The 26,960-nt window shown below is 35.7% G+C and overlaps 1 protein-coding gene and 1 long non-coding RNA gene across 2 annotated transcripts; one reads left to right on the forward strand and one right to left on the reverse strand.

Moving 5' to 3' along the window:
- Window positions 1–6,650: 6,650 nt before the first annotated feature.
- LOC129253761 (alanine aminotransferase 2-like) lies at window positions 6,651–26,852 on the forward strand. The gene is made up of 11 exons (XM_054892185.2): window positions 6,651–6,675; window positions 8,328–8,461; window positions 8,825–8,938; window positions 10,826–10,955; window positions 13,700–13,779; window positions 14,748–14,881; window positions 15,444–15,552; window positions 16,258–16,323; window positions 16,927–17,082; window positions 17,952–18,064; window positions 25,671–26,852. Exons 1-11 carry the CDS (start codon window positions 6,651–6,653, stop codon window positions 25,786–25,788), a joined length of 1,179 nt encoding a protein of 392 aa, XP_054748160.2. The 3' UTR covers window positions 25,789–26,852.
- LOC135153196 (uncharacterized) lies at window positions 18,973–23,589 on the reverse strand. Its single transcript, XR_010292706.1, has 4 exons — window positions 23,329–23,589; window positions 21,490–21,656; window positions 20,605–20,717; window positions 18,973–19,668 (listed from the first exon to the last, which is right to left on the reverse strand). It is a non-coding gene; the product is annotated as an uncharacterized LOC135153196 (long non-coding RNA).
- Window positions 26,853–26,960: the final 108 nt, after the last annotated feature.

The following is a 26,960-nucleotide window of genomic DNA, read 5'->3' on the forward strand; positions in this document are numbered from 1 at the left end:
TAAATAGAAATAGTGCATATTTTATTGTTATTATAACAATTCTCTTGGTACCCTGTAGAGTATTTAATTATGAAAGCTTACAAGACCCTTTAATTGTAACTACACTAGAGACTTCGGTTCTTGTACATGTAGGCTTAAAAAACCCACTGAATATTGTCAATTTCAGCGGTTTACTTTCAATTGGTCTAATGCCGATTTGTCCAATTACCAGCCCATCTACCATAATTTGGTGTACCATCAATTCATCCACTACCCACATGGCCTAATCGCCATTTTGTCCACTCACCATTTCGTCTTACAACCAGTTTGTCCAATAGCAATTTAGTCCATACCATTTGTTCTGATTAGACTAAGTGTTAATTGGGCAAAATAAATGAAAATAAAATAGATAGACCTACTGGTTATGAGACGAAATGGTCTGTAGATGAATTGGTGATTAGACGAAGTAATGATTGGACCAAATGGTTGTACATGTACATGTAGATGAAACGTTGATGGACGGATGGAATTCGACTAAATGAAGGTAGACCTTGAGATGAGTGGAGGAGTTGGCAATAGACAAATTGGCAATTAACCAATTTTGCTAGTCTCTTAACTTTGTTTGGTCTGTTTGTAAAAAGCACCTGTAACCATGATACTATCATAAATTTATCAAGATTGTGTGATCATAAGATGGTGAACTTTGTCAAAAACAATGCTGTCATATGACTACATAATTATACCCCTTTGGCTCTAGAGCTGCATTATTAGAAAAAAAAAACACATTTTATTCTTAGTGCTGCGCCCCTTGTGAAGAAATATTTGAATTGCAGATAAGCTCTTAGCAGATGCAAGGTCAATTGACTTTAAAAGCCTTCAAAACTGATTCATTTTAGATACACGACATGCTTTTTGTGTGTCAGTTCAATTTCAATAGATGCTCGGGTTCTGATGATACAGGTAGTTCTTGTGCATGAAATTATATTAGTTCTTAAAAAGAGGAAGGAATTTACTTAATTTGAAATTTGCAGTAATCTCATTTATCAAAACCTTTTTATGCCTTGTTTTATTTCTTTCAGACATTTGTGGTCATTCTGATTTCTTGTTTGTTCTCATTTTTAAATCAGTTTGTAATTACATGTACCACTGTAACATAGCCTTATTTTCCCCTTTAAAGTAACCACCACCACCACAACAACGAACCCCTCACCCCAACCTTGCACTGCCCCCCCTCCACTTGTGCACATTGGAAAAGTGAAAGAGACCAAAGCATGTAGAAACTTTGCTTCAATAGATGACTCAATGTACGTGCAGAAAATCAGCAGAGTGGTATTCAGTTCTTGTGTTTTGTGTAGGTGGGGTGCTTAGAGATCGCATCAATATATTTGGTTTGGACCGCATCCAGGGTTTGCCAGAGCCATTACATGTAGGAAATTGACACCATACTAGAATAGACCAGTTCGTAGTTACTTCATGGACAATATTGGTCAAACGACCTTTCATTTCTTTCAGTATGATAGGCACATTTCAAAGCAAGATATTACGTTAGCATGCCTTACATAGCAGGATGAAGAAATTGAATAGACCAGTAACTAAAATAGCACACCATTGAACACTACTGTATGAAGGTATTGTTACATTTCTACTTTGAATGCATACTATAGCATGTTGCACAATGTACTTGGCAAACTGTGAAATACCAGTCTTCGTGGACGCATTGGTTTTTTTTTTGTGGATGTAAATGAAAAGCACAATTCAAAAGAATATATGAATAATCAAGGCATCAAAGTTGTTTCTTATCTCATTAAATTTTAAGCCACCATGTCACTCTGGTACAAATGACCTTCCTCTGATCATGCGCAGAAAGGAACTACGAACTGGCTTATTAAGAGGGGGGGGGGGGGGCCTCTTGAAGGTTTTGTACACGGAGCAGCTTTAAATGTTAAACTCCGTTCTGGTTTTTATTTTTATGAAGGAGATTTCCTAATTTTTGTCCTGGATCTTTCAAAATTAACAAATCAAGATTTTCTGCATAATGCCCTTTCTGGTTTTTTTTTTTTCTGATCTTGAAGCCAGATAAAATCGATGCCATGCAATGAAATGGTGTGCAATAAATTTTTTTTTTTCAAACACATGTGAAAGAGCAATCAGACCCAAAGTCTATTCCTGTGAAATGTCAAACAAAAGACATCAACCCATATTATATGAGTAAGAAGTACCTGGAGTAAACTTCTGTGGCCAGGCTCTGTTCGAGGACAGAGGGAAAGTCTTGTTTATGTTGAACCTTGGGATCACTGTCACAAAGGTTTGACCCTGGTATGTGAACTTCAGGGTAGCATTTCATGAAATATTGCAGTGATTTTCACTGACTACATGTACTTGTTATAAGCTACCAAAATCCTTACATTCGATTGGCTGATGAACCTCTATTGGACCTTGAGATCACTGCCACTTGAGAAAGTTTGACCCCAAATTTCAGGGGAGCATTTCAAGAAAAAATAGTTTGTGAATTTCACTGGGTGTTTGTTACAAGCTACCAGAATCCTTATCTGATTGGCTCAGAGCAGATTTGTCAGTAAAAACGTCCTGATCTCACCTCTGTTAAACCTCTTTTTCTTTAGTAGTCAACAAGTGGAAGTATGTAGGCCCTAAAATAAAGCAATAAAGTTTCTTGCAAAGCAGTTTGTCTCTATTGTACAGAGAAAACAACAACAACAGTTGCTCATGAGATGGGTTATGAATCATTCCAATCCTGGAAAGCCACTTTTCTATCAAATAAACCAGACACTGAAATTTCTAGGCCTGAGTCATTACGTTATTTTGAAAAACGTTTACCGTAAACACTATTAATAAATGTGGGGGGTAACAAAAAAAGAACAATAAACAAACATCAAAAACCCCTTGGTTTCACCAAAAGTTGCTGAAATTTAACATTTTGCATCCTTAAATCCATGAAATTGCCATCAATTTTCCATGTTTCTTTAAAATCGTTGTATTTAGTTGGAAACTATTAAGAGAATGAAGAATATCCCTTCTTTCTTGACCCTGAAACTTTGTTTTCAGTTGATGTCACACTATATGTACATGTATATATCAGCTATCATGAATGGGTGGGACTATTTGTGAAAAATTCAGGCAAAGCAAATATTGTCATTCCATAAATTGACCTAAACTTACAATTTATGCTGATGGATAAGACAAGGATAAGTCTCTGAATCATTGATATCAAACGCCTTTAGGGTGCTTTTCTCTACTTAAAAGAAAAAAAATTATCAAAAAACAATTTAATAAGGTGTAATCACAAGGCAAGTCAATGAACTTTTGCTTTACCCATAATGCATTACTGATTACAAATCCATCTTGAATGTGATACAATTGTTTTGTAGGTTGAGAAAAGGACTCCAAAGGCAAATAAGTTTGATATCAAAAACAAGAAATAGTGAGTCTGTGAATACCGACATATGTACTCATCTCCATACTGACCCAGTGCAGATAACTGTAAAATGAAATTGAGCGAACCATAACATGACAGTACTTACCTCCTAAATTTTAGTGCAATGTTCAGTCAAACTATGCTTGTGTAATTTAAATTAATTTTCTTGGGGGGGGGGGGGGGGCTTGACTGTTGGAGTGTAGGCCTATAGTTCTCAAGACTTCAGTACTATACATGTGCTTGTACTGGATGTACTTCAGCATATGGTGTGTGCATTATAAGAGCTTTCGACACTCCTTGGTTAGAGGGAGTCTTGTGCATCTCATACCCCTTTCATAAACCCAATAAAACCTATCCTCCAATTAGCCGCCTAAGAGTAAGAGTAATGCGGATAATTCAATAAAAATTGCGTTCACAAACTCTGAAAATTATCCGCATTATTTTTACGAGCGCCCGTCCTGAAAAAGGCGGATAATCGTCATGACAACTGGACACGCCCCCTCCGATGCGGTTGTGTTGGAAAAGGGTGACCTTGTGACCGCACCATGGCAATTATCCGCATTATTTGGAAATACGTTCATAAACTCAAAATCTTGCCCCGATGCCGCTATTATGCGGATAATAGCAGCATCAGAATAATGCGGATAACTCTTGTCCTCCTCTGATTTTACGACCAAATTATGCTGCTATTAGCCGCATAATTGGGTTTTATTGGGTTTATGAAAGGGGTATTATTTCATTTTTGCCATAGGGGCATGTGTCGGGTGTCTTTACTGCCACTTGTTCAAAGTTCAAGCATGTAAGGTTAAACAAATTACAATGCTCTAAACATACATGTCCCCATCATATTGACTGCAAATAGCAGATTACAATTAAATTGATGGGATGAGTGTGGGTAAGTCCGTATCCATGTATCCCTAGGAATACAAGTAAAGAGCAGTGTTGCCAATTGATGGTTACTGTCACCAAATTTGGGAAATAAGCTGATATTTAGGAAATTGTTGACAAATTTAAAAAAGGCAATTTACATGTATGTACATGTAAGTTTTCTACATGTACATGTAGTTATGGGATTACAAAAAAACAAGATATGAAGCAGCTTTTTATTAATCCGTATGTCTTGGTCTTAATACAAAATCATTATGTCAAGCTTTGGTTGAACTTGTTTCCCATGCTTGCAACATAAGAATACCTACATGTACAGTAATTATGCCACCCTGAATAGACTTTGAAAGTTAAAAAGTCATTAAGAGGGCAAAATATAAGGCAAATATTCCATGAAGAATTTTGTCATTCTCTTGTTCACTTTGTATTTTGTCATACCGTGTGATGATTTTTTTTTCAGCTTGGAATCTACTAAGTACTCTGACTTGCTTTCCTCTGACCCCGGGGGGGGGGGGGGGGGGGGGGCCACTTACATTGACGAGTGGATACCATGCGCGACCAAAAAAACACGTAAAAAGGATGTCTTTTTCACGATAGGGCACGTTACGTACGTAACGTGATAAGGGTGTCAAAAACACAAAAATAATGAAAAAAGGGTATCTATTTCGCTAGGACAATTACGTGTTTAGGGTCGAATTTGCGGGGATGATAAAACAAAATTAAAATGTTTTATAAAGGATGTCCTTTTTGCCCCAACACTTCGTGTTTAAAGTCCAATTTGCACGAGGTGTAGAAGGTGGGGTCGTACTAAACCAAACAAGGTAAAGCCGACGACCGAAGGACCCGTAACAATAAAACATTCCTGTACTTGTTTAGGGGTTCATTTCAGGGAATATTTGCCAACAGTATCGTTTTGTTTCCAATACTTGTTAAGGGTAGGGTTTCACACGCCAATACTTGTTAAGGGGTGCATTTTCAGAATATGGAAATTACGTGTTTAGGGTGCTTTTCGAGACCCCATGGTCGCGCATGGTATCCACTCGTGAATGGAAGTGGCCCCCCCCCCCCCCGGGCTCTGACCCTACCTGCAGACATGTAGGCCTACATACACATGTATGTATAAAGGGAAAAATACTGAATTATTTTGGATTGGATAATAAGAAATGACAAATGTTCTTTTTGATATTTTCTTTTAATCTTACTTTCTCTACACGTATTTGCTGCTAAAATGTGTATGAAAAGTTAATATATTAATTATCAATATTGTAACTTTCAAGAGACCTTTTTGTATCTGCATTCTCATGAAGAAATACTTGCCTTGATAATAAGGATGAGTGAGCATGTGGATCAAAGAGCGCGAGAGAGAAGAAAGAATTTCATTAAAGCTTGAGTTTCGTAGAATTTATAGATAGTATTGTATACAGCCATTGATTGTGGATTAGGCCGAATGGATATTAATAATACCTGTCCATTGGTGAAGGGGTGAATGGAATGTGAATGCTTAGAACAACAAACATTGTACAGTACATGTATGCCTAGAAGCTGTTTTTAATTTTTTTTTTTATAAAAGCCAACCGAACAAGCACATAATGTGTATCATGATTTCAGATAAAAAAGGTTCATGAAAAGGACATTTGATTCATTTTGGGAAAATGCATGGGAAGAATTGTACATGTACACTTATGATAATTTGTTTGATTTGTTCGACAATTCACTGTGTACTTGGCCTAAAATTTTTATATTTTTAGGGTAAGGTCTCTTTTCCGTAGAGCACAATACAAATGGGACAAAATATAAAAGGCACAATGGATTTCTAGTGAGGATTTGAATGAATGCGGATTTAAGGTCTCAATTTGGGTCGTTCTGCCTCATATGTTGTTCTGTTTAATTAAGGGCACTAGGACATTGTTTAAACTTTTTATGTTTATCTTGTGTGCCTATAATAAAGGGTTTAAAGTGCGAAACGATTAATATTATGCATTATTTATCTGTCGAGATGATAGTCCAGTATAACAATTTTTTAGGGGCAGCATCACAGTATATGGAAGGGGTGTTCCAAAGTTTAAAATGCCAATTCGTTCAATTGCCAACTTCTATCATTTGGTCTACCATCAGTTCATCCACTATCCACATGGTCTACTTGCCATTTTGTCCAGTTGCCATTTTGTCTAATTACCAGTTGGTCCAATAGCCATTTACTCCATATACCATTTGGTCTATTGGACTAAGTGTTATTTGGGCGAGATGAAAATAAAATGGGTATTTATTATTAGACGGTTTAGACCAACTGGTTATGAGACGAATTGTCATACGTAGGTGAATAGGTGATTAGACGAAGTGATGATTGGACCAAATGGTTAAACGAGATGTTGATGGACGTAATGGCATTAGACTGAATGAAGATAGACCGTGTGACGAGTGGAAGAGTTGGCAATATATGAATTGGCAATTTACCCTTTAGAGAGGCAAGTACGGTACCTACATGTACCCTGTAATATGTAACTTTTATCCAAGTTTATTTGTGTAAGATATGATTGTGCATGCCCAAACTGTAGTAAATTTCACCTTTTCCCCTCTTTTTATCTAACTGGATGCCTATGAACTCCACATGTCTGATGGGGCAAATGAGGCCACCCAGATCAACAGATAAATGAAACTCTATAGTTATGTCTAAAACTTTAAAATGCGGTGTAGACAACTAGACATCACCACATATATATAATGTGTAATGTATGTGTCCACTACCAATAAAAAACATAGATAGATACACAATGATATAATTGGACAGTCGAAAACACAATCCGAGAATCTTTTTTTTTTGGTCCATAATATTGGATAGGATCCTAAAATGTGGACCACGACCACCGTGTATTGGTAACTAAATGTCAATAATGTGATTGGTAAATGTTTAGTGATTGTATCTAACCAATGGAACCATTTTCCTTCGAATACAGCAATATGAATTATGAAATAGTTTTTAATCGGGTGGCTTTATTTGCTCCATTTCAGTAAGGTAAATAGGCCACCCAACAAAAATTTTGCTTATTAATATGCAAATTAGGCTGACTAGTTCGAACATTTTTAATGGATAATGTCGGTCTACTCTAGATCTAGTATTATTTATAGACACCTAATCATGTTACAGTAAAACTGCTTTACATTAAAAAGATATGATTCAAGAAATATAAATGAGGTGGCCTTGTACCCCACTCTCCCCTACATGTGGGTTGGTCCTGTTAGAAATATACCAGTACAATTACATGTAGCAAAGTATGGATCTATTCTTTATTGTTACATGTAGCTCTAAAAAGTATTGACCAGTGTGACATCATGTGTAAACTGTATTGGACTCTCTTTTAATAGCCGGGTTATACATGTCCACTCAATGGTAACGGTAGGCCTACATGTAAAAGCACTTTATTTTCCTGTAAAGGGTTACTCTGGGCTGAAAACGATTATGACTGTGTAAAGAGTCATTGCAGAATTATTACTACATTGTACAGAAAAGTATCACAATTCACAGAAAAAATTGTATCAGGGTAATGCGCCTTTAATATGGGGATCAATATTTCTTTCTTCTTAATATGATCAAGAGATTACATGTATCTGTGAAGGTGAATTTATGAATATTCATTTCATTTCATTCACTATATGCTTGGCTCCCTTCCAAGAATAACTACTAGTATTGGATGCACACACCTACTCATAATGAATACACACCACTCTCAAAAAATCTGTAGAGCATGGCTGTGTAAAGTTGTTGTTTGATATATTCAACTAAATCAACTAAAGTAATGTTTCCGTCATTTCAAACACTTTATTTAATACTCCATCAGGTTTAAACAGCGATAACATCGGGCTGGATAATCACAAATTTCTTTTTTGATAAGATACATTGTACATGTGAATCTTTAATTTGATTTCTTTTCATGAAAATACCATGTTTGACTTTGCTTATCTCAAAGTGTCAGGCAATAAATTGAGTAATATTTCCATGAATTCAATTCAAGATGTTTTTTCATCCCATAAGGTTCATACAGTGAGAGCACCGGGCTTGAAATCATCCGGAAAGATGTCGTAGACTATATAAAGAGGAGAGATGGAGGACTGGAGAGCAATCCAACGGATATTATGCTGTCTGCTGGAGCCAGCGAGGCCATTAGAGTGAGTATGCCAGTGGGAATAATAGATAATCAATGAAGAGTTCTTAATGTTTATTTTGGAATCAGAGTGAGACGAGTCATGCATTTTAGCGCAGCAACTTTATCCACTGTAATGTTGAATACATGTATGCTCTTGATACCAGTTACAGACAAACATCAAATAAGTTTCTGGAATGCTGCAAATTGTTCATTCACAACTAGTCTCTAAAGAATATACTGGATCATTATTTCCCTTGAATAAGACAATTAAAAAAATGTGTTATTATATTTTGAAACTCCCGATGTAGAAGCTATTCAATTCTCAATAAATATTTAAATTTTTAATTGTATGCATTTATTTATTTATTTCCTTTTTAAATTCTAGATTGTACTTCGGATGCTGGTATCTGGAGAAGGCAAAGAGAAGACCGGTGTCATGATCCCCATTCCACAGTATCCCTTGTATTCAGCTTCATTAGCAGAGATCAATGCAAGACAGGTACCATTCTTACATTAACAGAAGTCATCTTGTTTTACTGTGCAGTGTAGATATGTATAAACTCAACACTTAATATGCTGGTGTTACTTTACTTGAACATGTGTATATGTGACCAGAGCACTGGATTGAATGTTGAAGGAATTCAGAGAGAGATTCAAAGAATAAGGAGAAAACAAGCTTTGAAGTAAGGGATTCAGTCAAGCATGAGATATGCACACTGTGCAATTTCTGTGACACTTTCACAAAGTCCAGGAAAAAATGGTGTCAAAGAAACTCTTGTATCTCTTTTTTTATTTAACTTTACAACTTTGACAATGTGAAGAAGAAATTACTTCAATTTTTGGAAGACCAAATTACTATTTTAGCTATATGCAGAGGACCGTCTCTGGTGACGTATTGATTGTTTGTTTTGGGTTGGCAGGTCACGTATGTAAGTATTGTGTACAACAAGAGTTATTTAAACCGAACCCTCTATCACAAAGCAATTGTTAGAAGTGCTGATTTTTAAATTGATTTCATTGGTCAACATTTGTATAAGATAGTGTATAATTAATTCAGCGCGCGACACTGGCACTGGTCCGACGGTCCCAGACCAGTAAAAATTGCTGTTGGGCCAGTAACTTTTCAGAAATGGCCAGATTTACTGGTCCGACATGACCAGTAGAAAGTATATCTAACTGATATAAGTGATATTTTCTCCTAATTTGTAAATTGTGAAAATGGCTCTGGTATCATAAAAAATGGCTATCCAAAATTGAGAAATGGCTCTCATGAACTATGTTGTGTATAGTGTGTACTGTTTGTTTGTAATTTTATTTATTTATTTTTTTTTTTTTTTGGGGGGGGCAATATAAGCAATACAAGACGGCAAAATAAACTCAAGACTTTTTAATGTTTTTCTTTATTTTGGGGGGCCAGTAGATTTTAGATTCGGACCAGTAAAAATTGGAAAAACTTGGTATCTACTGGTTCGACATAAACAGGTTGGACCAGTGTAAAAAAAGGGTTATTGTGGAGCCCTGAAATTGATTTAGCTTTGTGTATAATTCCAGAGTTTGACAGCTGCATGTTTGATGTTGTCAAATGGCATTCAGTCCATGAGTGATTATCACACTTTAATCTCATTCAAATATTGACATGATACTGATAGACAGTTATATTACATGTACACTACATACAGTTGGCTAATCCTCTTTTCTCAAACATAGAAACAAGCACATCAGCATATAAACAAGACAAAATGGTTTAAGAAATGACCTGGACTGGAAAAATATCGGAGTTAAAGAAAGATCATATAATCATAAACATGACAAAAGCACTGTTCTTGAGTCAGAAACAAACATGTGTAACTTTTGTTCGCTAAAATGCCTAATGATGTTTGAAGACCACTTCACTATTCTGCCATGTCAGTTTAATGATATTTATGTTAAAGGAGAATGGAATCCTTGGAACAAGTTAGCTTGTATGAAAACAGAAAATCAAAGAATAAGGCCAATGAAAGTTGAAACAATAAGAAAGTTAGGAACATTTGAAAGTTGAGATTACTAATGCTCTTGAGATCATCCCAAAAAGCAACTAACATTTGTGATGTCACAGAAGTAAAACTCTTTCCTTTATACACTGCAAATATACCCCAAAATATCTAATTGTGCTCATTCTAATTATAGCACAAATTCTTTGTCCATGATATATTTCATGAAACCTCTATAATATGTCCTCCCATGGGGGTTGATGTATGGGTAGATTTGATAAAAGTGACGAGTTGGACAAGTGTGACATCACACAGTTTGGTTGCGTATGAGAAGATGTCCACATCATTAGTGATGTCAATATTCAAATGGTTTTTTTAAATTTTACATACTATTTTTTTCTGTCTGATTATTCCAGATCAATTATTATCTCGATGAAGACAACGCATGGGGTCTTGACATGACCGAGCTTCAAAGGTCGATAGATGAAGCACGGAAGCACTGCACACCTAGAGCTATAGTAATCATCAACCCAGGAAACCCTACAGGTAGGCCACAATAGTGCAGGAACTGAGATCCTGTTTCATGAAACCATTATCAGGGACAAGTTACTAGCTATTGTTAAAAGCTACTGAAAAGGTGTAACATAATCATTAAGGAGGCATTTTTGTTAAAAGCTACTGAAAAGGTGTAACATAATCATTAAGGAGGCACCACAAAAAGTTGCCAAATATTAATATCTTCCAAACAAGGGGATTATGAGCTTTAAACTTTACTCATTAACACTGGATGATCCTAACCCACTTGATAAAGAGAGGGAAGTACACTTCCATAGAAAAATGAGGGATTAATGTGTACCAGTCTGTTGGAGAACACTCTTTCTCTCAAACTTTGTTTTGAAGAGGTGACAAGAGGAGGATTAGAACTCAAAGAGAGTTTTCATAAAAGGATTTATTATATTGCCTACCAAAGTTGGCACATCCTGTTCATTCCTTTGAAGTAATAATGCAACAGATTACCTAGTCTTTTGTTTATGAGAGTTCAAAATGTGGGAAGTATTTTAGTTTTCAGGAATAAGAGCATATGTCAACACAGTCCCTCAATTGAATTTTTTTTTTGGTCAATTAAAGCGGCTATTAATTGACAAATCTCGGGCAAAGTAGGCATATTGGAACTTGCTTCGGTTCTATACAATAATTATGCTAAGTCTCATGATTTATTGCCTAATCTTTGAAAGTATGCCCTATGATAAAATCCATTAATCATATTACTAGTACACAAACCCCCCCCCCCCCAAATTATGAGCGACGCTAGCAGACCAGGGGAGCATTTCATGAAATGACTAGTCCGATATTTTATTTGACAAGTTCTGTATTTTCCCCGACACTTATCAAAGTTATAGTGCTTGTCAGTCATTTACACCAAGAAAAAAAAGATGAATTGGTATCATTGATAATAATTCAAACTGATCAAAAAGATAACCATACAAAGGAATCATTGTGTTTATGATGTAAAAAACAACATTTCCCAAATTGGAAAAAAAAAGTAATTTTGCTTATAAGTTAATAAAAAAAATCCAATCATGTGATGGTTCCTCGTGGCATTTTGTCCTCCAGAGTTTGATGAACTGATTTACACACAGCTGTTTATGAGCTTTATGTGATATGATATCCTTAAAGAGGAAATGAACCTGGTTGCTTTGTTCTTGACTTTGAACAATGATCAGAATAACAAGGTTAAAAGGGCTAGTTGAGCTCTGATTCTTATCAGTATATCCGTAAATATCATGAAATTGTGTTTTTGAACTTTTTTGCTGTGTCAGTATTGTGCTTGAAGTTTACTTTCTCCAAGCTGGATTTTAGTATGATCAAGCAAACATACTGTATGTTTCTGTTCTTTTATTTTTAAAAATGTGTATTCATATCTTTCCAGTTAGAATTTAAATCTTTATCTTATATATCCTTCTCTTATCTGGGATTTGAAATTAGGGAAAAGAAATCTGTCTCTTCATTTTTGATGTATGATTGAATGTAATTTAAATATAATTTAAAAGACAAATGTTCTTAACAGAAATAATCCTGTCTTTAATATGTTTTCTTGTAATTTCTCATTGATTTCAAATTAGCTCCAGCAAACTTATCTTTTACCCTTTGATTTGAGTGAAATTCAAACAAATGTTCCCTTTTCTTTATCTTTTTTGTTTCTTTCTATTTCTTTCTTTCCTTCCATCTTTTCTTATATCACAAGTTTGTCCATGGATCTTTAGACCATTTATAACGCTATCGAGGACAGGGAGGGGGGGGGGGCCTCGGAGACCCCTTCAACTATTCGTGCAATATTTTTGGCGTGCTAAATTTTTCTAATGAGCTGCTTGCTGACTTTTTACTTTCAAACCCTGCACATCTTTGTGACCAAATTTGTGACGCCCCAGTACAAAGTTCTGAATTTACGCAACATGATTTTGTGTACAAAGTCAATGCAAATTGTGTTTTCAACTAAAATTCATAAATGTATCATTATTTTTAGTTTTGCTGGTCTAAATGGATTTGTTTGTTTATGATATCAAGAGTTCTTGACAAAATAAAAAAAAACAATGAAAAACAAAATGTTGAAAAAACAAAGAAATCCATTAGAAATTGCAAAAAACAATATTCATGAGAAATTGATCTGACATCACAATTTTTTCCACTTGCATATATGCTATTAAGAACACCACAAAGGGTTCCTACATGTTCACCAAAAATTAGGACATTTTGAGCTTTATTTAGAGAGAGGAAAACGTATGATTTTGTATGTCAGATCATCATAATCAATTAACAGCTATTTTGATTAAGTAAAGTAAGATACAGTTTTGTAGATGATGTCCCAGACAACCTGATTGCCAATTTTTGGCGCAATCGCATGGTGGACGGCCGAGATCTCAAGAGGATTCTGCAAGGCCCCCCCCCGGCCATATGATCTCCCAAAATACCTCAGCCTAGATAAGGAAAATGTGATGGCTAACACATTCACCTTTTAACAGGTGTTTCACTTCACTCTATCTACCATGTATAGAACTGTAATTAATTTACCAAGCCTTTATTTGCTTTTGTGTTGTGTAAACACTGAAAGCAGACGTAATTCAATAATCGTCATCAGTATACGGAAGAAAAAGGCAAGCCTGTTGAGACTTCCTTCTAATAGTGCTTGTTCTAACTTGACTAATGACTTATGAATTAATTACATACATGCATGCATGTTGCATTGAGGGTGGACAGATATACAATACTCTCTTGTATTTTCTTCATTTCAGGCCAAGTACTTAGCCGGCAAAATATAGAAGACGTCATCAAATTTGCGTACAAGGAGAATCTCTTTATATTGGCTGATGAGGTTTGTTGAATTTAACTATTAGAAAATGGGAGCATTTCATGAAATAAATATTCAAGGACATTTCACTGACAACTGTTATAAGCTACTGAAATCCTTGCATCTGATTGGCTCAGAACAAATCAGTCAGTGAAATTATCTGACAAGATGAATCATGAAACAATACCCAGTCATTTATGCTGTGAAGGAATCCAAACCTTGTTTTAACCCTAAAAGGCCGGGGGGGGGGGGATTACGCCCCCCTCTACATTTTTCATGATGAATCCGCTGCGTGGAATTTATCAACCGCACCGCTCTCTGACTTTTTACTTTCAATCTCGCTTAACTTTTGAGACCAAATTTCCGATGCAACATTATGTAACTGCATGTCAGACCCAAATGTACAAATACAATGCAAATTGTGTATTTAGCAAAAATTTATATTTGTATTCTACTTTTAGTGCTTAAACTTAACTAATTTAGTCTTGTTTATGATCAGAATTTAGTCTGCAATAATTTCCATAGAAAAAATCATAAGAAATTAAAAAACAATAAAATACATTATAAAAAAATTGCGATAACAAATTTTTTTGAGAGCACATTTGATCAGGATCCTACAAAGAGTATGTGAATAAAAAGTAGCAGTTGTGGGGTTGTACGATAGTTGATTAGAGCAAATGTTTTATTTAATGCGTAAATTAGCATTTTATCGCACACTGCCACTGTGCTAATTTTTGCGGCGCTCACGCGATCGAAGGCCAAAATCCGCCCACCCAAATGTCACAGGTCATTGTATACACTATACTTGAAAAAGACTTGTTCTTATGATTCCTAAAACCCCATGACAGATCAACTTAAAGTTTGATTCATGTTCACATGTTTGACTAACAATTTAGTTATGCGTTCCATAGCTTTTTTTTATTTGAGAAATCTGGCTATGGCGGAGGTACAAATTTCAAAAGCAATGCATTGATTGTATTTGTGAATTTCAGGTGTATCAAGACAATGTATATGCTGCTGGTAGTAAGTTCTATTCCTTCAAGAAAGTACTCCATGACCTAGGACCTGACTACGCAGGACAGGAACTCGCGTCTTTCATGTCAACGTCAAAGGGATACATGGGAGAGTAAGTAGAAAAATGCTAAAAATTGATATTTTATTCTTATTGCTTTTTTTTTATTTTAATTTTCCTCAAATTATCCAGGCACAGAATTAGAAGGTCTAAATATGATCCAAGTCCACAGTCACAATTTTCACAAAGAGTCTCTTTATAACTTTAGACTTGCCATGCATTTGGTATATTTGCCATGTGTCCGGTTATTACTAATGCATGGTAATTTAAACAGTTGCATGACTAGAAATGCAATTGTAATTGCTTATGCTTGCTTGCTAAAAATGTTATTGTAAAAAACAAACCATGCACAGGTTTGTTTATACGTCAGTAGGAGTCATGAGCGTCTGTCAACTATGAAAACTTGTCCAAAATTGCTTAACCGTTCCATTGTTACCTCATGCTCATAACACCTACTGATGCACCCATGCCTGTATCAGTTGTATAATAATTTAAATCAGTGTGCTTCCTGCCCCCCCCCCCACATCATTAATCCATCCCATGTGTAGATGATGACTTTATGCTGCATTTGGTGAATATGAAGGGATTTATTGTTATTTTGCCCTTTTTTTTGTAGGTGTGGATTAAGAGGTGGATATTGTGAACTAGTAAACATTGATCCTGATGTACAAGCACAACTCTTCAAAGCCTGCACAGCAAAGCTTTGCCCAACAGTTAGCGGGCAGGTAAGATTTAAAGTAGGATCAGCCCTCATATTCCATCTTTGGAGGCCTGTAAATGTTTAAGGACAAAATTGAAAGTTATTAAACAAGTTTACATGATTTTTTTTGTCATGATTGCATATTCAAATCCATTTCAAAGAAAGCACATTATTAACAATATTTTTTATAACACTTTTAAATAGTAATACAAAGGATGATGATGATGGTGGTGGTGATGATGATGATACAGTTATCGTAACAATATTGATGGTGATAGATTTGATCCGTAATGCACCAAATCTACTCTGCAAAGTGCTTGAATGGTGATAGAAGAACAAGAAAAGAAACTTAAATAATATTAGTACGCTAAGAAGTACATAGCAATACAAGAAAAAAGCATTTTGGAATGACTAGACTAAACTGATTTGGACAAACAAAGATCTGACAGGAGTTCATGTACAAACTACAGTCAAACCTATTTTTAGTGGCCACCGGTCTATAATGATAAACCTGTTTTTAGTGGCTACCAATATTGCCTCCAAATTGAAAAGAATATGTGTTAATCTGTCTATAAAGGCCAACTGTCTACAGTGTCCAGTTATTCTGATTCCCTTGACTGTAGATGAACATTATATGACGGAGCAAAACTTAACTGAATGGAAGACAAGAATTCATATCCTAAATTTGATGCTGTCTTAAAAAACAACTTTCTTGTGTTTTTCTTGCCAGGCTGTAATGGATGTGGTGGTGAACCCTCCACGTGAAGGAGAGGAATCATATGAGTCATTTCAAAAGGTAGGACCAAGAGGATGTATCAAATTTAACTTGTATTTATGGACTGCACAAGAGTGCTTTTCCGGGGGTGATGGGGGCTTGAAATCGTCGTAGAGTTATTTATTTCATGAAAATTATGGTAATTTATGCGTAATTAATATGTATGGGCATACTTTTTTGCTTCTTATATAAAGCTCCAAATGTGCTGATTCTCTAGCATATGTAGTTTGTGACACTTATGCAATCATATACAGCATGAACTCAAGCAATTTGCATCAGTATTAAAAAGCAAAAATATTCATACTTAAATGAAACTTGGCTGAAAACACAATTTGTATTTAAATTGTTCATAAACTCACTTTTTTGAGCAATTTTTGGTCCGAGGTGCATGTACAAAATGATGTGTACCTTGGCATCGCAAAATTGGTTTTAAAAGATGACGAAGGTAAAATAGTCCTTAAATGTCACGGCGAGAGCATTTCGTGATGTGAAAATAATGTGCAAAACGTGAAGGGGCAGGGGACCTCCTAGCCCATCCCCAGGACAGTTACAGTTAAAACGGGCTTCAGAATATTCCTCTTACAATGCAGTTTTAATGGATTTTTTCTTGTCCCTTTCTTGCAGGAAAAGAAGCATGTCCTGGATACTTTAGCATTGAAAGCCAAGGTAGTTGCAGATGGATTTAACTCCCTTGAAGGTGTGAAGTGCAATGCTGTTATGGGAGCTATGTACTCTTTTCCAAGTATATCACTGCCAAAGAAAGCGATAGAGAAGGCAAAGGTATGGTAACTACCCCATTTGCCCAAATTCATTAAGGTGGTTTCAATTGTACCATGGTATAAAACAATGGACAATGCAGATTTTATTTACATGATTACCCTTATTTCATCACCTACACTAAGAAAAGTCAAATTGAATGCATGCCTTTGGCAAAGAATGCTTGAATGAAGCTCTATAATACAATAAATTTGCATAGTCCATGGTTTTGTACCTTTGTACAATTCAAATCACCTTTGTAAATTTGAGCCAGTATTAAAGTCCTATGGTCCTTGATTCAAGTCCCACTGTGGCACTTGTCTCCTTTGGCATATGAACCTCATGGCTTTGATTTGATATTCTTATGAATCAATAAATGCCATTGACTCACCTGCATTATTCCTTGTCAAAATCTTAAGGTCAATGACCTACACAAGAGATGCACATACCTGTGCATTAAAAACATGAGAGCTGTGAATACCCAAGCTCTATAAGCTGAGCATTGTGTATTTAAAGCCCAATTGCTCTACTGAGGCTCCTATCTTTAATTCGTACATACTGAATAATAGAATTAAAAACTTGTAACCTCTAATTTGAAGGCAGAGCCTGTTTAATACATTCATGATATTGAAGTACAAATCATGAACCTCTCTCATGGAAAATTGGTGGTAATTATCGTCTAGATGTAGTTGAAATACTGATGAATAAAGTGTAAAAACTTTGAGCTTCCTCTGTGAGCTACTTGCAGTTCCATAAAATCGAAAAGGACATTGCAGAGCCTGTATAATATGTAAAGTAAACTGGTATATATTTGTATATTGTTCTATTTCTTTAAGATCTCTGAATGATAAAAATAAATCCTGTAATAAGAGTATCCTTGTTCTTTCTTGCAGGAGTTGGGTAAGCAGCCTGATTTATTCTACGCTGAACACTTCTTGGAGGAGGCTGGTGTTTGCGTGGTACCCGGTAGCGGTTTTGGCCAAAGAGAAGGAACTTATCACTTCAGGTAATATCACTGGGTCTGTCTTGTCCCATAGTCGAATAACCTTAGGGCTAGGAAAGAATTACATGGGGGCTCAGCCCCCCCAAGAAAAAAATGATAGAAAGAGCCCTAGAAAGTATAAAAAAAAGAGCCCTGGAAAATCCCCATTCACTGCAATTTTAACCCTAAATACACTGGGCTATTTCGACGCCTAAGAAGACTGGGGGGGGGGCTGATTCAGCCCCCCTTATGATCTTGGCCGTCGATCGCGCGATCGCAACGAAACTTGGCATGCGAGTTACCCATGGCATAATCTACAAAACTAAAAGATCAAATTCTTCGAAAAATCTCATTGCTAATTATGCTAATTTATGCGTAAAACCAAGTTTGCTTTAATTAACTAAATAATGCCCCTAAAATGCTAATTTTTGGTACACAGACACTTTATATGAATATGATCAAATGTACTAAAATAAAATTTCAAAATCACATTTATTTTCTTATGTTATTTATTGTTTTCTAAATTTCTTATGTATTTCTTTGTTTTTTTGACTTTCTGGGGGGCGTTTCATCAAACAATTAGTCGGTGGTTTTCTCCGACTAAATGTGATTTTCACCGACTAATTTCATTTTCACCGACAATTTTGCCATCACCGACTAAATTCCATTTCATGAAAATTTGTCAGTGATTTTCTCCGACAAATTATTGGAAACCACCGACTAATTTTGTCGGTGGCCTTCACCTACCGACAAAACTTATTTTCACCGACTAATCAGCCTTTTGAGGGCCTTGGCAGCTAAAATCGATCAATTTCAGTTGATTTTGAATGTAACATTTTAATAAATTGCTTATTTTTCATTTCATTGAGAAAATTCAAAGAAAATGTATTTATTTTTAGTCAATGACAAATAAAAAGTAGACATTTCAAGAATAATATTTTCATCTTTAAAACTATATTATATCAATCAATACATAGGAAACATCTTCAAATGTACACATTTTTTCAAACATAATTTTCTTTAACCCAAATAAATCATTGTGCATTTTTTAATCAATAATGTCTGATAATGTCTGAAAAATGCGACCTCATTGACTTTTGTACAAGTTTTTTCAATGTTCATTAGTGTTGTTGGTGTTGCTGCTGCTGTTGTCATCGTGATTGCTGGAATTGCTGTTTGTTTTTGCTGCTCTTGGTGTTGTGGGTGTGGTTGTTGCATCTCCTGGTGCAATTAGTTATTTTTGCTACTGATGTTGCTCAAGGTGGTGCCTGTGTGGTTGCTGTTGTCATCGCTGCTACTGCTGCTGTTTACGAGTGTGGCTGTTGCATCTCCTGAGGCATCTATTGATGTTGTCGCTTGTGTTGTTGCTTGTATGATTGCTTGTTAGAATCCTTGCTGTTTGCTTTGTTTCTACTGTCGTTGTTGCTACTGCTGTTGATGTTTACCACTGTGGTTGTTGCATCTCTTGATGAAGTTATTTATGTTGCGCCCGATGTTCCCTGCATGATTGTTGGAGCTCCTGCTGCTGTTGATGTTGTCGGTGTGGTTGTTGCATCTCTTACTGCAGTTGTAGTTTCAGCTGCTAATGCTGTTGTTGCTCCTGCTGCTGTCCATGTTCATGGAAGTAACTGAAATGGATTTAATTTATAGAGCATGTGATATTTTATTAATAAAGATATCAATTTCCATCATTATTGATATCAGTCATTTATTCTTAATTTAATTATCATTGTTAAAACATTTTTTTATTTCTAATGTTTGAAATAAGAACTTTAAGTTCTAAATGGTTAAAATATTGTCACCAAAGCCTTATTAAATAATGAAAACAAAAAAGTTAATAACAAAGAAATGCATAAGAAAATGATTAAAATTTCCTCTTTTTTTATACACAATTGATTTTAATGACTTGGGTTTTTCTCATTGGTTTACCAAAGAAAGGGAGTCAAAATCCAAAATTATCACATTTGGTCTTTATTTCTTGAGCCAAATGCTGATTTCATGCAAGAGTCATGTTATCATATTAAATTTAAAAAAAAACAACATCAGGAACAGCAGCATGATTTCTGAAGCGAGTGCACAATCAACAGGCAAGATCCTGAGGCACCCCCCCCCCCTACCAAGATCATTTGAATTAATGAGGTTTCATGACTGCTTTTGTAGGCATTACATTTATACAGGCCTACAAGAGATATAATTTTTTTTTTTTTTTTTTTTTTTTGGGGGGGGTAATCTTCCAGTGTTACTCCCATACAAAGCAGATGGTGATGGGGTGGGGGGGGGGTCTAATAGGAATGCAGAACAATGGAACATTCATTTACTACTTTGGCAATAGAAAGCAAGTCACACCATCTAGCATTGATTGATATTGGTTGTTTTACAACTGTCCAATAAATATCACCATTAATCAATTAAGCATCTAAGCACTTATAGATGTCATTGTTTTCAAATATTTGAGTAGAACAAATAAAGAAGAGAGCAGTACCAGTAATTTAATATTTTTTTTAATGTGACTTTACTTTCTTCACCAAAGTGAGGCAGTCATAATTAAGAGTGTTTTAACTTACAAGTGACATCACATTTCCTGCCTTCTTGTCTGGCTCTCCTAAACCTTCAACCATTTATACTTGTGTAACTTTGTATCTCATGTCTGTCTGAAAAGTTTGGTTGAAGCCTCCACCTGAAGGAAAAATAGTATTGAAATAACTAATTAAAATATTTGCCATAATCTGGTATTTCTTCTCACATGTATATGTACATGTCTAAAAACAGGAAATAAAACATCTTTTGATTACCAGGTTTCATATAGAAGGGGGTAAATAAAGGGTTCAAGTTTTTATTATGTTAATAAAAAATACAAACAATAGTAAAAATGACATATGCTCTGGCTGAGAAACTTAAAAAATGAAATTATTCCTCACAATGTAGCTTGTATGTACATACACATGAGCAAGTAGTGCTAAATGGATTGAGGGGTGAGAGCAGGGGCTCCGGAAACCGGCGGGGGGGGGGGTGCATGTTAGCTGCAGGGTCAGCGGAACGGTTTTTACAGTGAACGGGCTGACCATGCAAAAAATCGTAACCAGATGGTCATTTCATATTTTTCAGCCCCCGCACTGTTTTCCAAAACCATGTACAAAAATGTAAAATTGACCATCTGCTTATGATTTTTTGCATTGGTCAGCCCCCCCCCCCCCCACTTTCGGCTCAGCCCCCTCACTTTCAAAACCGTTCTGCTGACCCTGCAGCTAACATGCAAAATATATTGAATCTATTATGTCCTTCATGCTTATGTAATGTTTGCATTTCAAACTGACTTTAAATAGAAAATCCGGTCACAGTCCAATTTCATTGTCATTGATGTGGGTTTTTATGATTTTACATTCTGCAACCAAAACAATATCCTTCATTATTTTTTAATCATTATCGCATTTTACTAGTCTACATGTTACCTGTGGTTGCATTTCAATCTCAGTATTTCTTCACCCATTGCCAAATCTTCTGTCACATGTTCATCAAATTGGCCGCTGGCACATTCCTTGCTGTAGTAGACCAGTCAGAGCCTTGCTTTCTAGTTCCAGATCCGTCTTCTTCTGCATACTGTTCAAATGTCCATAGTCTGAAATTAAAATATTAATAATATCACATTGTTATACATGTAGCAAAGAAAATATGTAGATTTACAGTGATCATTGAAAAATACTGCACTTTCAATGAATATTGTTGACATTTCATAAAGGGGAATGATCGAATATACCAATCATTTTTCTTCTTTTATTATCCTGAAATTTATAGAATTTACCAACAATCGGTCAACAATTTATCCTTGTTAATTCATATAATTTTCACTTGATTATAAACAAGACGGTAATTAACACATTAACCATACAAAATAGTAAAACAGCTTTTTCAATAATTTTTTTTTTTAATTAAAAAATGAAAATAAAAGTTTTTTTCTAACTCAATAGCGCTTGGATACCTTGCCGGTTAAAAGCCACAATCAAATTAATAAAAAATATGAATAGGCTCCTAATTCATAACTGCAGCAAATTGCATCCCCATCAAACCATCAAACTGTCAACTATTTCTGGACTGTGACCTTTGTTCAATGGAACTTTAATATGAGATTCAAGGCAGAAAAATACTTGGGATTGATGAGATCCATTCCATATTCTCCTATATTTTTTTCTAATGAAGAGACCTTTAACCTTTACATGCTATTTAAGGTTAGGTATGACTAGACTCTAACTTTATGTGGTACGACAGTATTTTTCAAAAAATAGATTAAGAGACATTATCAACAATAATTTAATTTATTTACCCCAATAACACCGATGCTATTGCAGATTCATGCTAAATAGTAATTTGTCTAAAAAATTGACTTAGAAAAATAAAAGCCAAACAAACTTCATAATCGCACACAAATGAAGAGCATTATTTCGTCTCCCCCAAATTGGACGATCAATATTTTTTTTTAAAGGGAGCTATGAAATGGCTCATTTCACTTGGGTGCGCAAAGTCAAAGATAATTTAAGATAGATCTAGGCCTATAAGCTATACCAGTACGGCCACGGGCCGGTTGCACTATTTAAAACTTAGTCTTAGATCTAATCTAGATTTTAATTTTTATTGGGTGTGAACGCACCTCTGCCACAATCGCATCACCCCCCCCCCCCGCCCGAATCCTCGACAGCTGTCGAGAGCTTTCACTTCATTCGACTTGTGACTTGCTAAGGCTAAGCCTACATTAATAGTTGAGAACATCCACTTTACAAATTTACCACTCACACTATTACCATGTGATTTAGCTCCTGTTCAATTCCAATTTCTGTAACACAGAATTAGGATGGCCCCATTGGATATGTGTACATTTACAATTGCACACGCTGGTTTGCCTGGTGATCAAGCCAATCTCCGACTACATCGAGCAACAAAATTATTACAAAACCAAAGGAAATGAAAAAATATGATTTGCAACATAGAATGACATAAAGGTAGAACAATATAAAGAATTCTCTTTGCAAAATTTATAACATTGCAGCCATGTGCGGATCATAAAAACGTGACAGCCGTGAGCCGTGTCGTTAGTTTGGACCTGAGATAGTTCTACAGACACAGAAACACGGGTATGGGACTAGACTGGATTTTGTACTGTCAAGTTCACCGATCGTATCGACAGGGGTCCTGCCAGAAGATCCTCTTTTCTTGTAATTCATTTGATAATCACGCACAACGAATAATTCAATCACCTTACATACAATATGAACGACATTTTGAAGGGTTTTACTTACGGTAAAATCCTCATTCACCTCTACGAGGACCTTCGCTTCTTCTCATTTCTTCGTTTCATTTCGAATCGTCGTGGCGAAAACATCAATCAATTTTACATCTTTTTCACGACTTTGGGAGTGGGCGTGGCCTAATTAGTCAGCGAACCTCGTTCAAGACGATTTGTAAAATAAAAATTCTCTGACAATAGTCAGAGGAGCTCCGAGAGTTTGATGAAACGAATTTTTGTCAGCGCTGACTAAATTGTCAGCGCTGACAATTTTAGTCAGCGCTGACAGTTGTCGGACGAAAATATTGATGAAACACCCCCCTGTTTTTTATTGTTTTTTCAATGGAAATTGTCGGGGACTTTATTTTGACCACAAATAAGATGGAATTAATTGATTTCAATCAGTAAAAGGAAAAATAATGATACATTTATGAATTTTGGCTAAAAACACTATTTGCATTGGATTTGTACACAAATTCACGTTTTTGTGCAATTTTGGGTCTGCATGCACTTACGAAATGTTGCATAATGTCGGAATTGCGTACCCGGGGGTCGCAAATTTGGTCTCAAAAGTTGCGCTAGACTTGAATATAAAAAGTCAGTGAGCGACGCGGTAAAAAAAAATTGCGCGGCGGATTTATCACGAAAAATGTCGAGGGGGGGGCTGAATAAGCCCCCCCCCCCAGTCTTCTTAGGGTTAAAGCTTATCCAAGTTTACAGTTATTCATAAAGTTCTGAAAAGTTCCCTCTGAAATTTTTTTTTTTAGACCATAAGGGCACAGCATCCTCCTTATTCCTCTGCTCACCTCAGTTTTACTTAGCCTAAAACCTTTCCACTCACCATTGCTTTCTTAGTCTACACCTCCTTCTTCCCTACACGAAGCCCTAGGGGAATGTTCTTCCAAGCACAAACAGGGTCTAGTCTAATGATTATTCAAATCACGTTCAACCCTGGCAAGCACAAAATACCATGATTTGATAGTATACAAATGATGCATGCACATGAGTTCATTAGGCGATCTATCCTCATGTGAGTTGAGGCTCTGTTCAATCCATTGCACGAAGCCTAATGGCTTCGTGTTCACCCCATAATGGCTTCGTGCAATGGGGTGAACACAGCCTCAACGAGAGTGGATAGGTCGCATAATGGACGAATGAAGACATGCATCATTTGGTTTATACAACAATTTTTTTAGATTTTGTTATTTGACAATAGAAAAGAAAAAAATCAACAAAAGCAGATTTAATTAAAACATATTTTGCCTTTGTCTGACAATTCATTTTCTCTGGAAATATTTTTGTTTTCCTGGTGTATGAAAGCAGTTAATTGTTTTTGTTCTTTTTTGACGCACTTTGATTCATGAATCTGAGTGCACACAGTCGGCCTTGTATATGCGCTTACTTCGATGTGCGCAAACACACACTCATACAAAATGTACGTACACACACATGCTTAGTGGTAAACACTGAAGGAGAAAGCTCAACTGTGCAATGGAAAAAAAAATGCATGGTCGCCGTGCAATGAAAAATAAAATTTGCATGCAGCACAAAATGGATCAAATATTAAATGGCTTTCAACCAATCAAATTACAAGAATCTTTGTATGAGTTGTATAATAGATATTGTGATGCCACATTGAATCTATTCATAGAACTGTTTCTGTTTTTTGGCAGTATGAATTAACTTGGTGCACTTAAGTATATAAGGGCAATTCCATAATATTCTTTTGTACGTTCAACTCCCATTTTTCCCATTCTTACTCCACTCATGACTGCAGGCCTCGAGATATTACAACCTTTTCAAGAAGGTCCCACAAATGGGGGTTGGGCATACATAATTGGAATTACCTCTAAGTCAATATTAAGGCATAATAATACTAAGATGATTTATAATTAATTTCAGGAATTCACGAGATCATAGTTTCATGATCCTGGAAAGTGTTTTTATGTGCAACAGTTCACAAAAGTCAAAATATTTGCAATGTTGGGCTCATGAAATTAACGAAAATGAAACCACTGTAATATTTCAGCTTCCAGTTTTATCCTGTAGTAAGACAATGAGTAAGGCACTCAACTGCTGATTCCCTGAGAGCGGACTTTAAATCATTGCTCCTCTGGTTGCTTCTGTTACTCATAAGATTTGTTTTTCACATGTGCTTTCTTTAGAAAGAAAGATTGTAACAGCCAAGTATTATCTTTCATTGTTGTAATTATAGTTAAATATTCAAGCTTCTTCCAACCTCGACCTGTGAACATTTTATTCATTCATTCATTCATTCCAAACTGAATAAAGTTTTCTGTTTAATAGTTCTATTTTTATGTTTGTTTTGTTTCTCCCTATCCCTTCCTCTTCCAGAATGACGATTTTACCATCCGTTGAGCTGATCCACGACGTCATGGAAAGATTTAAATCTTTTCACACAAGGTTCATGGAAAAGTATGGCGACAGTGAATCTGTGAATGCCAAGATGTGAACGAACTCTGAAATATATTGATCAATTCAGCGGTTTCTGATACTTGCCAAGACATTGATTTTAACATGGGCAATAATTTTATTAACTCGTGACATGCCAGAGAGATGCAAGCTCTGTGGGATTTATATGTTTTGTGAGATGGCAGTTGATGGCATGTTTAGAGTTGATAGGTGAAAGGTCACAGGAGCACTTCTATCGAATCAGAACAAAAATGAGAGGAAAATGGGAATTTATCTTTGAATTCAGCTATGCAGACGAGCAAAGGGACTTAAAGGGACTTGTTGGAAGAATGTTAACGCATCTGCAGAAACCCAAACAGGATTGTTGCTTTCCTAAACAGAAGGTCACAACATTTTGATTGACATCTTCAACTGAAAACTGTAAATGTGAGGTTTGAAATAACATAGGGCCCCTTTTGTATGGATTTAAAGATTACAGAGATGTTAACAAACTTGGTGGTTTCATATTTTTTTGTCTGCTGTCACAGGCATTTAGGCTTTGAAAGGCTAACATCGCATCTTTATGTTGAGAACAATGGACATATCTTGGCTGATACTCTAATTTATTTGCTCCAACTAAATATGATGGATTTAATCTATCTTTGTGATGCTTAAAAGGCATTAACCTAAATATAAAATGATATACATCTTGAAGGTTATTAATCTTGTACTGTAACAAAGGCCAAAGAACTTCTTACACTTATATAATGCAAGGTTGTACATCACACTTATTACACTTACTTCGCACCACCACTGTGCTACAGGTATATCAGGGGATACAGTTCTTGTGTAATTCAAATCACCATATCACAGAATAGCGATATCCCCATTGGACATGTGTGCGTAATAATTGCATGCACCCGTAATGGTAATGGTCTTGTGCAGTCCAGTACGACTTTCTATGGGATGTCTAATGGCACTAGCATACATTGCTTATGTATGATGTTATACACAGAAAATATTTCTTTTTTTAGGTGTATGAAGTCAAAGGCCCGTATTCTGAAGTCCGGTTTAATTTAGACCATGGTCTAACTCTGCTCAAATTATGGAAATCCAAAAATAAGAGAGTCAAAAGGGGCCCAAGCTTTCGATCCTAGCAGAATTGAAATTTTTCCTCCGACGAAGATTCTGCTAGGATCGAAAGCTTAGGCCCCTTTTGACTCTAATTTACTC

The sequence above is a fragment of the Lytechinus pictus genome, chromosome 2 (genome assembly GCF_037042905.1).
Source record: "Lytechinus pictus isolate F3 Inbred chromosome 2, Lp3.0, whole genome shotgun sequence".
Classification (NCBI taxonomy): Eukaryota; Metazoa; Echinodermata; class Echinoidea; order Temnopleuroida; family Toxopneustidae; genus Lytechinus; species Lytechinus pictus.

What these genes read in the sequence shown, in the direction of transcription:
- LOC129253761 (XM_054892185.2), top strand. Translation starts at nt 6,651, where the DNA reads ATGGTTAAACGAGATGTTGATGGAC. An exon ending in TCAAAGGGATACATGGGAGA is followed by an intron (nt 14,882 to 15,443) that starts GTAAGTAGAAAA and finishes TTTTTTTTGTAG; the next exon opens with GTGTGGATTAAGAGGTGGAT. An exon ending in CATATGAGTCATTTCAAAAG is followed by an intron (nt 16,324 to 16,926) that starts GTAGGACCAAGA and finishes CCTTTCTTGCAG; the next exon opens with GAAAAGAAGCATGTCCTGGA.